The following is a 16,282-nucleotide window of genomic DNA, read 5'->3' as shown; positions in this document are numbered from 1 at the left end:
AAAAGTCTTTATGTTTTTGTTCCCTCTTTCCTTCAGGGGACGGGCAAGTATAGCCACCGTGAATGAAAGTATACACGTCCTCACATTTAGACAGGCTACCATGACCCACCCGACGACATAGCCTGGCTGGACTCTGCATAGGTCTGGTAAGTCACCTGAACATGACAGCTGGCCCGAGCTTTTCTCCCCTGTATGGTCACTGCCCTGGCTGAGGACAAGCCCGATAGTCCCCATTTCACATAGCAGCACTGTCAGGAACCTCTTCCAGGTAAATGGGGTTCTTGAAGTAAATGGGTACAGAGAGAAGAGTTTCTGGCCTTGTGGTCCAGAGTTAGCAGGCATTATATCATCTATCAAAATAAATACTAAAATTCCTATTAAGTCATTCACAGTCCATAGTGGGCACAGGTCTCAGTTCAGTGTGGCTTTACCCAAGAGGCTATATGTTTCCTAGTTGTCTAAGTCACTCAAAAAAATTGCCAAGGCAGGATGTTCCATTCAGAATGCAGTCCATTAGATGACGGGCTCCGGCATGGCCCAAAAGTAGTCAGTGTTTCTCGGCTGCGTAAAGGATGTTGTAGTGGGATGTTTTATAGAGCAGATAAACCGAAGGGATGGCAGCCTCTGGGAACACGTGGTGGTTCAGAGCGGTGTCCATCTCGTCGACGTACTCCACCTGCAGAGCAATGTTGAGTGCCTGCGACAGGGCTGTGATCTGCACGTGGTCACACTCCATGGCCATGGGCTCTACTTCCTGCAAGGCCAAAATAAAATACTTAGTCAGGAGGCTAGGGCGAGGGGGGACGTGCAGCCCTGGCTCCCAGGATCACAGTTGTCTGTTCTGTGAAAGGCTAGTGAGGCCCACCTGTCACTGAAGCAACACAGCCCGACACTACTGGGGTTGCAGAAAATGAAGCAGAAACCATTTTTATTCCAGACCCCTTGACGGAATGTGCAAGAGAGGAAGGAATCTTTCAGGCTGGCATCAAAAACATACAACTAAAAGGACCCTGAGGTAGAGGCTTCCGAGTATAAGCCTGTAGAAGCCGAAGCCTGGGTCTGAGTCCTGATGCTGGAGAGACAATAGAGAGGCAGAGATTGTGGCAGGTCAGCATGTGTATCCCACAGAGGGCAGCTGCTCTTGTGCCTGTGGTAACCACCATTTAAGTTAGGGGCCTAGTACCTCCTAATTGAAACAAAAAATCCAGATAGCCATGTGAAAATTGTCCATTTCTTAACATGTGGGCCACTCCTGATAAATACATCTGAAACAAGAGCCACCATAAGACAAATGTGACAGGAGCTGTTACTCTGCAGTACAGCAGCAGACCTGTCCCAAGTCCTGCGATCCCAGAGACATTTCCCCGGGGTTACAAGCAGCCTGCTTACGCCTCAGAGCTCAGGACACTCAAGGAAGATGTCTCCAGCGGGCTAATCTCTCTAGTTGGCACTGTAAGGGTGTTCCTCTGAGCAGAAACAGTGGGCCTGGAGTGTGTAAGGGACAGACAAAGCCCAGGCTGGGAGCTCCATCCCCAAGGAGGACCCTAGGGACCTACGTGAGTGCAGAAGTCTTTGATGTCCATCTCCTCATCGATGAAATGTCGGAAGAAGTCGGCTCGGGTCCTGATGAAGGCCGACGTGAGGAGGCGCAAGAACTGCACGATTCGGTCCGAGGAACTCTGGTCATTGAACACCTTCAGCAGGCTGGACACTGAGCTATCCTGCTCTACCAGCTCAACCACACTGTAAAACTTAACATGGCCCAACCATCAGGGCAGACCCGGCGCGCACCTGCCCCCGACACCCCATGGGGTCCCTCATTTTGAGACTGCAAGTATTAGTGTTGAAGCTCAGAGACACATCTAGGGCCCTGACCTTGAGTCCCCTTCCACCATACATTCAGAAGGGCAAGAGGGTGACAGTCCTCCAAGCTGAGGTCCCCTGTATTCACATATCCCCATAAGTAGGAAATGACCCTGCCCCGTCCCAGCCCCAACTGCAGAGCTGTGGACGGGCTGAGGACCTCCAGCCTGTCTGCTCCTGTCTGCTCTGCCCATGTGGAGGGCCTTGGTCCTCAACCTGTGTGGCTCAGGTGAACTCACAGCATTAAAGAAGTTTCTGAACTTGTGTTCCTCAAAGCCGGCAGCCAGAAGGTCGTTAGGGGTCTGTAGCACACGCTCTTTGAACCTGGAGGGAAGGAGACCTGATGGTCACAGGGGAAACAGGGTGCTGCTGGGTCAGGCAACTGCCCAGTCCATACTAGCATCACAGAAGCACTTCCACATGTGCTGCCTTCCCTGCTGTAGATGACTCCATTTCTCAGATGAAGAAACTGAGGCCGTCGCAACATTCTCCCCCAGCTATGGCCATTCCCTTTCAAAAGCTTCCTCCCTAAGCTATCTGTGGTCCCACTTATCCGCCCTGGTCATGTCCAGCTCTTTCCCGGTTCAACCCCTCCCTCACAGGGACCTCCAGAGCGATGAACAACTCCTCCCATGTCACAAATTTGCTGGCCTCTGCCCACGACACTGCTCCTCACAGGGATGTATCTCCCCATCATTAGCCCAGGGTTATACTGACAGCCTATTCTACAGCCAACCCCCATCTGCACTTTACCTGGGCAGGGCCTGTTAGGCCCCCGGGATGCCCCTCTTTGGGAGCTGCCGGTTTGCGGCCCACTTTAAGCTAATGAACTGTTATTTCAAGACCTTTTTCTCAGGCAGGAGTTAGCATTAGCATCCCTTACTAAAACCCAAATGGGCAAAGGTACATGGAAATCAACCGAACTGGAAACCAGATGGAGAGATGGCTCATTGTTAAGGAACACTTGTTCTTGCAGAGGATCTGGGTTTGGTTCCAAGAACAACTTCACAACCACCTGTAACTCCAGTTCCAGAAGATCAAATGCCCTCTTCTGATCTCTTCTGGCACGGAGGACACATACATCCATGCAGGCAAACATTCATACAATAAGTAAATACAATTTTAAAAATAATCCTGAGAGCTCAGGATTTCCTGTCTAGTCCTCACTATGCTTCCAGGCGGCTGGGGGATGTCACCTATGTGAGGTGAGAATGTCATGGACCCTAGCATGTGCTTCTGTCCCTCAGATCTCTGCTCTGGCTCCTAACACCAGCATGCTCACCTATCAGGTCAGGCCTCCCTGCCCTCAACCCCTGTCCCCTGGCTGCTAATACTCATCCCTCCAATGCATAGCCCCTTCCTGTCACCAGCCACAGGGCCCTCAGGAGCATGATGAGGCACCTGACCTGGCCACTGAGTAAAACAGCTCTTCACTAACCTCAGGACCAGCCTGGCACTGGGCTGTCCTCACTCTCTATTGGGGTCAAGGGCCAGCAAGAGGGCTTGGTAAAGTGGCTGCCCGTCCATGCAGTGGAAGGGAAGAGGAGACTCCTAAAGTTATCCTCAGGTCTCTGCACACACCACAGTGTGTCCTCTCTGTTACACACACACACACACACACACACACACACACACGAACATGACAAAGGCCAGCAGGAACAAGCTTCTTCCTTCTGTAGTCATTGTTTTCTTATTCTTTTCTTTCTTTTTCTCTCTTCCTCCTTTTCCTCTTCTCCCTCTTCTTTTTCTTCCTTCTTTCTCGTCTTTTCTTCCCCTCCTCCTCCCTTCCCTCCACCACCTCCTCTATCTCGTGTTGGTGTTTGGAACAGGGTTCTACTGTGCGCTACCACATCTGTTTTCCATTTTTGCAGTATATACCAAGTGCCCACCCAATGTTGCCTAAAGAGGCAGTGCTGAAGAAAGTGTCAGACAGATACGGACACCTTCCGAGCCTCTAGGCCGCCATCAACACCAGCACAGTGGGCAGCTAGGTTTCCAAGCAAGTCCCATCTCTACTGGACTGCTCCCCAGCTACAGGAGCCTGGTCCAGCACAGAAAAGCAGAGGCGTCTACACGGGCCCCACTCACTTGAGGATCTCTCTGCTCTTGCCCAGCAAGGACTCCAGGTAGGAATAGCCTAAGGCCCTGTAGAAGCAGTTCCCGTCTCCTTTGGTCTTCCGGATCGAGCTGAATCTTTTGCTGAGTTCCTAAGGAGAGGGGAGGACACGTGGACCTCAGCAGCAGTAGTGACTTTGGTGTGGGTCAGTCACTGGCCTGGCCCACAGTTGTCACCCTAGTGTTCCCAGCCTCATCCATCCCACAGATACACCAATACACTGAGGTGTCAGACACAGAGGATGTCAGCTCCTGGGCACCAGCCAGCCTTCGGTTGGGGGAGGTGCCACAGAATTAGACGATAGTGACAAGAGTTTGAGGACATGAGCTGGGGTGTCCTGGGTCAGACACATCTATACCAGACTTAGTCAGTCAGGGAAGGCTTCCTGGAGGAAGCTGGCAACTGAGTGGGGTGGGTGACAGGAAGGCTGCAGAACACTAAGCAACCTCGGCAGTCCTGTAAAGGCTTCTCAGTGGTGTGAGGAGTGCCAGGCCACACGGATTCATAAAGAAGACTCAAGCTCTTAGAACAGTGCTTGGCTTTACAATGTATGGTGTTCCCACAAAGAGAGGCTCTCTTTCTGAGGCAAATGCACAATGTCAGAATGGTCTAAGTATGTTTCAGTTTGCATAGGAACCTGGCCCGAACTCTGTGTCTCTCAAAAGCTGCCCCTTTTTTTACTCCCGACCCCAGCCCTCTTTGCTTAGGTTCTTGGTCCCTCTGACCCTCTGCCCCACCTGGATTTTCCTCTGGTAAATCCTGTTTTCAGGATGATCCCGAAGAATGGATAGAATGTCACATTTTTCTGATATTAGGCTGAAAGATGTTTCACTCTGAAAGAGAAAGAAGAAACACTGAGCTGGCTTCAAAGACACCAGCAGGACTCACAGAGCTGATGGCCTCCAAACAACCAGGCATATAACCCAGAACATGCCCTGTTCCCTCAAGGGATGTGTGAGCATGTGACCAGCCAGCATCCTAGGGACCTGACTGAACGGCCCTGGTCCCAGGGCAGGGACAATCAGGACTGACACCATCTTTAAGTGACCTGGTTATAAAGAACCAACCTTATAACTTGCTAACATTCATTTCATAGCATTTACTACCTCAGACTTAATAATCTCTATGTTGGGGTACGCTTCCACCTCAATCATTCATTCATTCATTCACTCATTCATTCTTTCCTTTACTCCCCCCACACACACACTCCCCCCTCCAGTTCCTGAACACGAATCCTGTGTCAAGCCTGGCATCACCACATGCTGGCAATATAGGGGTATGCCCATCCCTATACAAAAGCCAGTAATGCCACAGGGTTGAAGGTTAGCTGTGAGGTGACCCCATGTGGCACTGGAGGGTATGTGTGAGGGGCCAGGAAATGGGTAACAATCTGAGTTTACACAAGGGCCGAGGCATTGAGGATATGTTCTCATACTGCCTACCAGTGGGGCTCAGGTCTGAATCAAGGCCAGAACCAAGTCTGAGCACATGCCTGTGGGAGCCAAGGTCTCCAAGCCTTGGAAGGACGGAAGCAGGTGGGAGACAGGACAGGGGATGCTTCTTTACCAGGCCTGGGGTGAGGGTGCTCAGGGGCTGGGGCTCAGCCAGCTGGCCATGTACTCTTGCCACCAGCCACCCAGGAATGGTGCTCTCTGCAGAGTAAAATACAAAGTGTTGGGCTGCAGGGCAGAGGTGGTGCACACCCTTAATCCCAGCACTTGGGAGGCAGAGGCAGGTGGATCTCTGAGTTCGAGGGCCAGCCTGGTCTACCAAGCAAGTTCCAGGACAGCCAGGACTACACAGAGAAACCCTGTCTCGAAAAACCAAAAACAAACAAATTGCTGGTGAGATGACTCAGACTGCTAACAAACCTGACCATCTGAGACTGATCCCAGCATCCCACACCGGAGATCTCTCCCAAGCTGTCCTCTAACTTGTGTCAGTGGTGGTTTGTGTACACGTGCACAGACACACAATATACAATCACATACACTCTCTGCCTCTCTCTCTCTCTCTCTCTCTCTCTCTCTCTCTCTCTCTCTGTGAGAGAGAGAGATCTCTGAGATCTCTGATCTCTCTCTGTGAGAGAGAGAGAGAGAGAGAGAGAGAGAGAGAGAGAGTTTCCAGCTTAAAATCAGCTGTTCTGTGGCTGAGGACCTGGCTCTGTAGATACAGCACTTGCCTTGTAAGGGTCAAAGGTCAGATCCCCAAAATATTCACGTTAGATGAGCAACTTGCCTATGATCTCAGCTCTCGAAGGATTGGTACAGGGGATCCTGGGGACAAGCTGACAAGCCAGATTATTCAAATCGGCATATTGGAGGCCCATAAAAATGTCTGCTGGGCCTTCTGGGAAAGCTTTGGGTTTGGGATAAAAAAGAGACAAGATGCTGAGGCAATGTCTACTTTACAGCAGCCATCCTGTGACCTGAGGCTGAAAGCCAGCATAGGGAGGATGATCTGATGATCTGCTGCTACCCTAAGCCCAAGTTATGTGACATGGTGACTGGTGCCGTCACTGGGCACTGTGTGCCAAGCTCGGAGCAGAGGCTCATATGGCCGCATTATCTCAATTATCACAGCTCTCTTACGAGGCGGTGATTATTATACCCACTGCCAAGGTCAGGCTGTTTGAGCTAGAAGTGATTACTGCAGGCCAGTGTGAAGTTCAGACACATCAAATTCCTAGGCATGCACAGCCCAGATGCCAGAGCTCTCCAAGGGCTCATCTGCCAGACCACAGGGGAGCTTCCTGTCCAGGGCAGTGTGGGGCCTTCTCACCCAGAGGCTGGGTCCAACTTCTCACTTCTGCAGCACCCCCAGAGATACTGTCCTCCCCACCCCACCCCCACTTCCTGATAGGGGGGAGTTCAGTGTGTCCAAGAGCCTGGCCAGAGTATGATGCATACTGCAGAGTATCAAGGGACAGTTCCTAAGTGACTCTGGGCACAGCCACTGAAAGCTATCAGCAGGCGGAGGGTGTGGCTGAACAGCGGGTGAGCTTCTCTGGCATGCACAAGGTCCTGGGTTCATCCCTAGCTCTGCAAAGCAAGCAAAAAATAAACCGGGAAAGCAGAGCCCACCGCCAGAGGGGTGAGACAGTCCCTCCTCCGCCTCCTTTGAGCCTTCTACCTGTGCTAAGAAGATACCAGCTGCTTCTTCTGCTCTTCCTTCCCACTTCCTAGTTGTCTCCCTTTCAAAGGTCCACAGACCTCTGGCTCATAGCTTGAATAGCTCCATTTCATTTGCAGGTTTAAAAATCCTTAGGCTAAGACACCTTTGCTGACCTCATAAATGTGTGTATGTATGTATGTATGTATGTATGTATGTATGTATGTATAATACAGACACACATACATACACTTATATATTTAAATATACAATATATAAGACATAATTATGTATATAACAATATATTTAATATATCAATAGTAACTACATATACATACACACACACACACACACATATATATATGTATATATATATATATATATATATATATATATATATAACTATCTGTTGCTCTAAATCATGGAAGTGTGACATCATTTACATAGCACACAGCTGCTGCTGTGCAGTTAAGTTGGCTAACCCTATGTTGAAGACACAAATCCCCATGGGGCAGTGTTATTCTGAACAGCCCTCTTGACACCTGTGTGCATGGCAAGGTGACCCACATGTTCTGCTCACCCAAACTTCTTCTTGCTTCCTTGTTAATTCACTCATGCCTTGCTACCTGCTTCATGACTATTTGTTTATAGAAGTATTTTTACAGATGGCTGCCTTAAAACGGTACACGGGTTTTCTGAACAACAGGCTTCAGAGCACAACGCCCCAGTGGTATTTAATGAACTAGCACTCAATCCTGGCCCCTGAACAAAACCCAGAAATAAAGATATCAGGGGCCTAGGGAACCCAGAAGGATGCCCAGCCAGCCATATTTACTTGACAGTTTCTGAGAAGGCATGAGGGACAAGGAAAAGAGGTACCCCATTCACCCTCAGAGAGGAGTCCTGAGGGGAGAGGCACTACACCGGGGAAGGCTTCCCAGGGCCTGCATTGGCCTGGCATCGTGGGTAAGCTTGCTGCGTCGACAAATTCCCAAGAGCTATTTGCAGCTGCCACACATCAGGACCAGCTGTGAGCTGTTACGCGGCACTCTTTTCAGTCTCAGAGTTTTCCAAGTTCATCTCATGTGTCCCTAATCTGTGTTGTGTCCCCAACCTCCAAGATCCATGTGGCATGTCCTTTGAAAAGTATTCCTTTAAAAATAGGGTGGTAGAATGTACATAACACAAAACATACCATTTCAACCATTTTTATGCACACAGCCTTAAGTACCACCCCCCTTCTCACCTCTCCACCTTTGGAAACCACCCCTCTGCTTTCTATTGTCTTTTCAAGTCAGATTACAGATGAGATGTATTTTTAAAGAATGGAGTTGTTATATGTTTTAAATTTACATATATATTTTATCACCCACACACACACACACAGATTAACTTTACTATTTAAAAAACCAGCTATGTTTGGGTGTGGTGATAATAGTTTGTAATCCTATTATCCAGGAGACTGAGGCATGGGGATGGTGAAATTGGGGCTACTAGACTACACTGCAAGACTCTCTCAAGGGAAGGGTAGGGAAGAGGGAGGGAGGAAGGTAGATGGGTCTTGGGTTGACATCTAGTGTCCCCCAAGTGTATATGTGACCCTAGTGCCAAGCAGATCTCCACCCTGGCACTGGAAGTCCCTAAAACACCTTTGGAATGGCCCAAGTCCTCACCCAAACGCACTGGCATTCCTGGGTGAGTCCAGCCTCAAGATCCAGGAAGAACCTAAGAGCCGTGTCAGTTCACTAGTCCGTGAATCTGGAACAATGCTCTGGGTTTTGACCTTGGCTAACATTAATTGGTGTTTGCTTGTAAAACTCTGGCTGAAGACTTTCAGGTTGTTCTGGAGCAAAGAACACAGACTGGTCATGCCTGACTGTGCTGTCAGACTTCACCAGGCCACAGCAAAAACACTGGCTCTTTAATTGCTGGCTTGCAGATAGATGCTAATTAATTAACCTGGGCAGGCAGCACCTGGGCTTGGCTACTATTTTAGCAGTGGAGGTGAGAGGTGTGTTTCACTGACCAAACCCACAGCCAGACCTCAGCTCACACCTCTGCCTACAAATCGCATCTGCCAGCCAGCCATTCTGTCGTGCATCTGAGCATGCCCACATCCCAGGCTCAGCAGTGCCCACCAGACCCAGCAGGCAGCTTAAGCATAGTTGCTCACCAACCAGGCCCCAGTGCCACCACTCACCACACAGCCTGACCCCAAGGCACCTGGGAAAGCTGGAAATGCCAGCCTCACCTGCCTGCCAAGCAGGTTCAGAGCCTCAACCTCTCCTTTAGGAAGGCTCACGTCCTTGTCAGAGGCCACCCGGAGTTGAACCCTGGCCCTACCTGCTCGCCTGGAGTCCCCACAGGAACTAGAAGGAGTTAGTGTCTACTTAAATGTCTACTTGGGGACTGAGAAGGTAGCCGAATGGGTAATGAATTCACTGCTTAAGGATAAGGCCCCAAGTTTTGTTAACACAGCAACTGTGTAACCTGCCCCTGCCATGCACCCACACCTCAGCACTGGACGGAGATCTAGAGGCAGCCAGCTCTCCGGACTGATGGCTGGCCAGTCCAGCCAGTGAGTGAGCTTCAGGTTCAGTGGAGAGACCCCATCTCGGAAATTAGAGGTGTTAGGGAGAGGCCTCAGTGAGCAAGGCGCTTGCTCCCCAAGGGAGATTAGAGTTCAGATCCCCAGAACTGATGTGTGGCAGCTACCTGTAAACTTAGCCCTCAGGAGGCAGAGATGGATCCCTGCAGCCAGCTGGCTAGCTAGACCACCGAGAATCGACAACCTCCAGGCTCAGCTAGAGACCCTGTCTAAATAAGCAGTGAAGAAGGAAGACACCCAGTGTCACCTCCTGACACCCACATGCAGAAACACATGTGCAGGCAAATCCACATACACGTGTGCCCACCTACCTAGGAGGCAGGTTCATATGAATACCTCACACACATGCATGCGCTAAATTTTTAAAAGAAAAACGATAGAGGAAGGTATATGATGTCAATGTCTGGCCTCTACACTCGTGCACAGGGTGGTACAATCCTCTATTATGAACACATACATACACAGGGATACACAACACACATACATCCAAATATATATATATATATATATATATATATATATACACACATGTATGAATTACATATAAACATATATATGTATGCATGTATATATGTATAAACATAAATTTGTATATATGTATATATGAATATTCAGATATGGATCTTCATATATGAATATATGTATATATACATATATATATACACATACATATGCATCCATATTATATACATACACACACATATATGTGTAATATATAGGTAATATATATGAGTTATATACACATATATGTGTATATATATATATATATATATATATATGAATACACATGTAATGTGTTCAAAAGTCCATTATTAATGAGGTGGCTGAAGCCATGGGTGTGGGGAGACTTGTCTCCTTGGAGGACCCACTCCTGCTCCAATACCTGGGGACAACTGTGGTGTCACAGACCATCACCACTGGACATCTTTGCAACTGGAAGTCAGCATCCAGCCTCCTCCCCTCTAAAGACAAGCTGTGGCCAGGCTGTGCTCTCTGGGCCTTTCGGCCTCTGCTGCAGTGCAGGCTGCTGTCCTCAATCCTTAAAGCCTGCCAAGCGCCCTGCCTGAGTTAGACCCTTGGGACCTATGTGGTGGAAGGAGAGAACTGACTCTTGCAAGTTGCCCTCTGACCTCCACACATACTCCAGGGCATGCCTGCACCATGCCCTCACCCCCTGCCATCCCCCATCCCCACACAAATAAATACACATTAAAGGCTGTCTGCCTTCCCTGATGGATAACCCCTTTCTCTCACCTTGTAACCTTTCTTTCCACGGTCCCTTTACCTTCCCCTCCTCCCTCTTGTAGGGACTGTAGTGGTGATCTCTCTGTGCAATCCTTGATAAGTAAGCGTAATCTCCCACTTCAGCCCCTTAACTGAGTCACACTTCGGAACCTCTGCCGTGGTAATATATCCACGCTAGGTAACAGGAAACGCTAATCTTTGTTGACAATCACTCAGGCTTACTTCATGACCCTTCTCTGTGGGGCTCCAACCCCTTATCTTAGTTGCTGGCTGTTTTCAGAGTTCCTGAAGCTGGCCTCTGCCTCCCTCAGATAATGTGAACTTGTGTAATATCTTTGAGCAGCCTCCTGGTCTTAGCTCCAGCCTTACCTCTCCCTAGGACTCCAGCCTCAAACAGCCGGCAACCTCTCAGTCACCCAAACTACCCCTTCTGATTCATTCACCCTTAATTACTCTGTTGTCTCTCTGTCCCCACCAGTCTTCTCTAGACCCTAGGATACCCCTTCACCCACCAGAGTATACCCCCAAATCCAGGAGCCCTCTTCCATTGTCGCACCCTGCCCCACTAGCTCCTGGGTCTGGCCTGAGAGCCCTCACCATCTCTCACAAGGAGGATGCAATGTACCCTGCCCAGTGTGCCGTTGGGGCTTCCTCTCCCAGTCAGCCCCACATTCTCTATGAGCAGTCAGAACAGGCTGCTTAACGGGCAGAGACTTTCCTCAGTACACTATGCTGGGCTCAGATGTTTAACTGCCAATATCACAGTATCAAAAGGCAGCACTCTGCCTTTGTAACTGGACTAACATCACGATTCTGTGTTGTACCCATGTCGACTCAGTTTCCCTAGCCCTGCCTTCTGCCAAGCGAGGCCTTACCTCATGGTAAGAAAGCAAGAAGGCCCTGGCCTGATGCTGGCACCTCCCAAGCTCTTTAGGAACTTCCCAGCTTCCCAAGCTCTGAGCCTGATGAAGCTGTTTCGTATAAATGGCCCGGTGATGACCTATCACCGCCATACAACCAGGCTAAGACATAGCCAGGAGTCAGGAGCCGAAGCTGCCATAACTAATACCTGCAGACATGAAGGCTTCAGGATGGGGCAGTGGCTACAGCTGGGACACCTCCCAGGTGGATGCTGGAGCAGCCTTCGCAGCTGTGAACAGGCCACCGAGGGCGATTTTGGAGTGGGTAAGACAAGACGGAGAACAGAAGGTAAAGTGGGGGTCTTCCCAGAAGATCCTGTGTGAGAACGCTGGCAGGAACTGGCACAGAAGAGGTCCTGAGGATGGCGCCTCAGATGGAAGTGTGGAATGAGGTCCTGGAGACTGGAGGGAAGGACCATCTCCGCAAGTGGCAAAGAACTTGGCTGCAGGGTGTCCTTGCTTCAGGTCTCCATGGGAAAACAGAACTTAAGAATAATGAGCTAGGAAGGACCTAGGTGGCAGAAGCCCAAGGCCGCGGCGTTCAGGCTGCGAAGTGGGTTCTTGTAACTTTATCACCTAACACGGGAGAGGAGAGGATATGATGCGGGTAAAGACGGGGTTCATAAGAGAAGAGGATGAAGGTCTTGGAAAACTCACAGCCTAAGTAAAAGAATGAAAGAGCATGTTTACGCTAAGGATGTGGCCCCGAGGCTGGCCACCTGCTAAAGATAATAGCACAGAAGGGAGTGAGGTGTCACTCAGGGAGACAGGGTAGGAGACACCCCCCCCACCTCCCCACAACATGGCAGAGAGCCATAGGCTGGTTACACTTAGAGAGTACCTTCCAGGGAACCTCTCAAGGGTTCCCACCTTTCAGGGTGGCAGGCCACCTGGGTGACCAGCTATGTGGCAGGGCCCGGGGAGGACTGCTACTCTAGTGGCCTAAGCTGTGGTCTCGGTGGAGAGTCCACATGGGCAGGCCCCGAGGCCTGCAGAATGACAGTGGGGTGCGGTGCAAAGCGTGCAAGCCCAGAGTAACCAGACACAGTCTCCACTAGGGTGATGCCCATGGCAGAGAAGACCATGGGGATGTAATGTGGCTGTTGTGAGCTGTTTCCTAGGCTGTGTCCAGTGAATTCCAGGGTGGGCCACCTCAGCGGAGAAGCCTCCCTCCCCTCCCCCCACCATCCTACCCCCGTATCTTGCTTGTTCGGGACAGGATCTGACAGGTGGGCTCGCTGGCTGACTTGTGCTATCTCCCTCTCTCTACTCAAATGCCAACTCCACAAGGGTCATTTGTCACTTATCACCTGTCATTTGTCACTGCCAGATCTCCACTTTCAGGAATGTTGGAATGTATGCTAAAATGTATCCCGAGTGCTTCGAACTGAATTGTTGAAGCTGGAGCTCCAGGCCTCAGAATGCAACTTTATTTTGGAATAGGGTCATCGCTGATATAATTAGCTAGGATGAGGTCACAATAGAGTTGGCTAGGTCACCAGCCCAATGACTGGCTTCCTTATTAACAGAGGAGTATAAACACAGGCATGCACGCACGCACGCACAGGAGAGAGCCATCTGTGGGTGAGTTCCAAAGTCACAAGTCAGGCTACTGCCGGAAGCTTGGGGAAGCTAGGGATGGAACGTCCCTAAACACCTTCAGAGGGACTGTGCCCCTCCCTGCACATTCACCTGAGACTCCAGCCTCTAGACTCATCAGAAAACCAGTCCCTGTGGGTCTCTCCCGTGGAACGATTTTGCTGCAGAAGCTCTGGCAAGCATGCTGAACGAGCAAGCCTGCCTCTCCCTCCAGCTGGCCACCCACGACCCAGCATCAGACAGAGCTAGCAACCATTTCATATTCATCATAAAATGTTAGACAACCCAAACTCCACAGCCCAGCATGCAAAGCCCTGCACAAGATGCTCGGATCCCATCCAATCTCCCAGACTCACTGCCCTGCTCTCCCCCAGTCTCCCTGAATCTATAAGGATCAGCTGCTTACTCGTCCCAGGATGCCCACTCTTGACCATGTCCCAAGGCGATCTCCCTGCTACCTGGGATGTACTCTTTCCCCAGTCCTTCCTGAGTTCTTCTACACAACCTCCAGCTTGTTCCTACCAGTGGAGTGGGCCATGCTCCCAGACTGGGCAAGGCCCCTATTGGAAACTCAGGCCATGCCAATATTTCAGTAGCTGTGGCCTGGCTCACGGGCATGAACTCTGGAACAGGGCAGGCGTCATGTCTTTCTTACCACTGCCCCAGCATAGGCTGAGGATGCTGGCATTGGCTGATTTAATGCATGAGAGGAGGCAGACAGGAACGTGTGCCTGGACTGCCTATACTCACACTCACTCAAGAGCAAAAGCACGCAAAGTGAGGTGAGCCCCTCCGCATTTGCAGCCCCGACTGCCAAGAACTTCATGGCTTCTGCCTGGCATCCACCTTCAAGTTCAGCCCAGTGATGCCAACATAGAAACAGAGGAAGATGCTGTCAGTTCCAAGACAGTCTCCTGTACCTACCACCCATGCAATACAGCCTCATCCAACATTTAAACACATTACAGTTGATCAGCCAAAGGGCCTCAGGACTTAACATGGTGCTCAACACACAGTAGGTATATAATAAACATCATGTAAACAGACTCTAGTTCTGTCCTCATGAGTCCCAGACAGATGTCCTATTTGGTGGGTTTTAACTAGTATATATCTCTATCTCCAAGACAGCCAAACTCCCCAGAAGGGAGTTGCTTTGGGTCCCAGCTGCTGGTCTCCTGGGTTCAGGGCAGATCCTGCTATACAGTTGGGGTCCCAGCCCCTACTGCCTGGTGTGCTGTCTGCTACCACCCGTGGTGGCTGGAAGCCACACAGCCTCCAGCATCAGTGTGGCTGAAGCTGTCATTTCAGTAGCCCGATTCCCTGGCAGGTAATGCAGAAATCCCTGGGCCACTCTCCAGGAGCAGCAGAGCAGGCAAACTCTTGGGTACTAAGAACGAGCAGGAAACCAGTGCTTCCAGTCCCTCCCCACTGCTTCTGGTTACACACACACACACACACACACCGCACCCCTCCCCCCCACAGGGCAGGAGGATGGCTTTTAAGAAGATGCCCTGGCTACCTATCCACACTCAGCACAGGTTTGACTCCGACCCTAGCCCGGCAGTGACCCAAGCACAAACAACCGGGCACCAGCACTAGCCAATTTCTGGATTTCAAAGGCCCTAGTTGAAAAACCACCTCCCCATTCCCCCTCCCCCCCACACTCCTCATTATAACTATTGGCATAGCCCAGACTGGAGTGTCATCTAGAAGTCCAGCCTTATCTAGCATGCACGAAAACCGGGGTTCAAAACCCAGCATCACCAAACAAAACAGAAAGAGCGGGTGGTCCCAGAGCTAAGTGATGCCACTTAGTAGCACTAATGATCTAATGATGGTCAGGCTCCCTGGAGCCCTTTGCTGGAAGTTGAATAGCAAAAGGTAACCACCATACCCAACCCCCTATAGGAGGAGGCTTGATCCCATGGCAACCTGGAGAGTAGGCTGATGCAACACACAACACTGGACCAGAGGCTTGGGTCCAGAAGTCCTAGCTGTCGCACCACCACAGTCCCTACCAGCTTTCTCTCCTAGTCTGGCCTCCGTTTCCCCACTTGTCCGAGCCCTGGGTTTGACCAGCCCAGGATCTCCTGGGCCTGTTCTGCTGGCAAGTTCTTCTAAGTCAGTTTGCCTGGACTCCTAACTCATCTCTTACAATCAGGGGCCAGCCTCTTCATGTGTCCTGACTCTACAGACCTGTTGCCATCAGAAAACTGAGCTTACATCAATGGACCATAAGGCTTGTCGGGGGTGGTCGGATCGCTCGTCCCTGGGGACGGTTGTCTGGGGCACAGTCAGTCTGTAGTAGCTAAGTCCCTGATGGGTGGGCTGCAAGCTTAGGAGGGCTACTTAACAAAGAGTAGAGACCACAACCCCAGAGGTATCCCATTCCTCACCAGCCAGCCACAAGCATCAGGACTTAGAGTTGGTGCCTGGGGACCACCTAGAGTGGCCACGAGGCAGCAAGGATCAGTCCCGGGCTGGATCTTCTGGCTGCGGGTCCCTGATGGGACGGCGCGGCGGCGCATCCCGGTGTTAATCCCGAGGGTGGAAAGGGCTAAGCCTCGCGCCCGACCGCGCGCACGCAGACGCGCCCTGGCGGCGCCCCCTTCCCATCCCGCCACCACTGACCATAGTGACCGGAGCCGTCGGGCCTCGTCCCGCCCCAGCGAGGAGCGAGCGGGTGCCAGGGGAGGCGCTGGGCGGCTCCGCCGTTGGGTCGGGCGGCGCGGGCCTCGCGGGTGTGGGGCGAGCGCAGAATACACCCGACCGCCCCTCAGACCGGAGCTCAGACCTCCACTGTGTCCCAGCAAGACGCAC

General features: G+C 51.0%; 1 protein-coding gene across 2 annotated transcripts; it reads right to left on the bottom strand.

The window, feature by feature from the left end:
* Positions 1-492: 492 nt before the first annotated feature.
* Otub2 (OTU deubiquitinase, ubiquitin aldehyde binding 2) lies at positions 493-16,017 on the bottom strand. 2 transcript variants are annotated; one of them, XM_029484582.2, is made up of 6 exons: positions 15,859-16,017; positions 4,717-4,812; positions 3,952-4,070; positions 2,103-2,187; positions 1,557-1,751; positions 493-754 (listed from the first exon to the last, which is right to left on the bottom strand). In XM_029484582.2, the coding sequence occupies exons 1-6, from the start codon at positions 15,988-15,990 to the stop codon at positions 548-550; spliced, it is 834 nt and encodes a 277-aa protein (XP_029340442.1). In that variant the 5' UTR covers positions 15,991-16,017; the 3' UTR covers positions 493-547. The 2 variants fall into 2 exon arrangements, with proteins under 2 accessions (XP_029340442.1, XP_021035303.1); XM_021179644.3 differs by lacking the exon at positions 15,859-16,017 and adding an exon at positions 12,013-12,297.
* Between the last annotated feature and the right edge of the window lie 265 nt (positions 16,018-16,282).

The sequence above is a fragment of the Mus caroli genome, unplaced genomic scaffold, assembly GCF_978045245.1.
Source record: "Mus caroli unplaced genomic scaffold, Mus_caroli_1 scaffold_14, whole genome shotgun sequence".
Lineage (NCBI taxonomy): Eukaryota > Metazoa > Chordata > Mammalia > Rodentia > Muridae > Mus > Mus caroli.
Note: the sequence above shows the minus strand (reverse complement) of the source record. Positions and strands in the feature narration are given on the sequence as shown.

What these genes read in the sequence shown, in the direction of transcription:
- Otub2 (XM_021179644.3), bottom strand. Translation starts at nt 12,282, where the DNA reads ATGGTCCTTCCCTCCAGTCTCCAGGACCTCATTCCACACTTCCATCTG. An exon ending in AAGAGCAGAGAGATCCTCAA is followed by an intron (nt 2,188 to 3,951) that starts GTGAGTGGGGCC and finishes CCTTCCCTCCAG; the next exon opens with GTTCAAAGAGCGTGTGCTAC. An exon ending in TCAAAGACTTCTGCACTCAC is followed by an intron (nt 755 to 1,556) that starts GTAGGTCCCTAG and finishes TTGGCCTTGCAG; the next exon opens with GAAGTAGAGCCCATGGCCAT.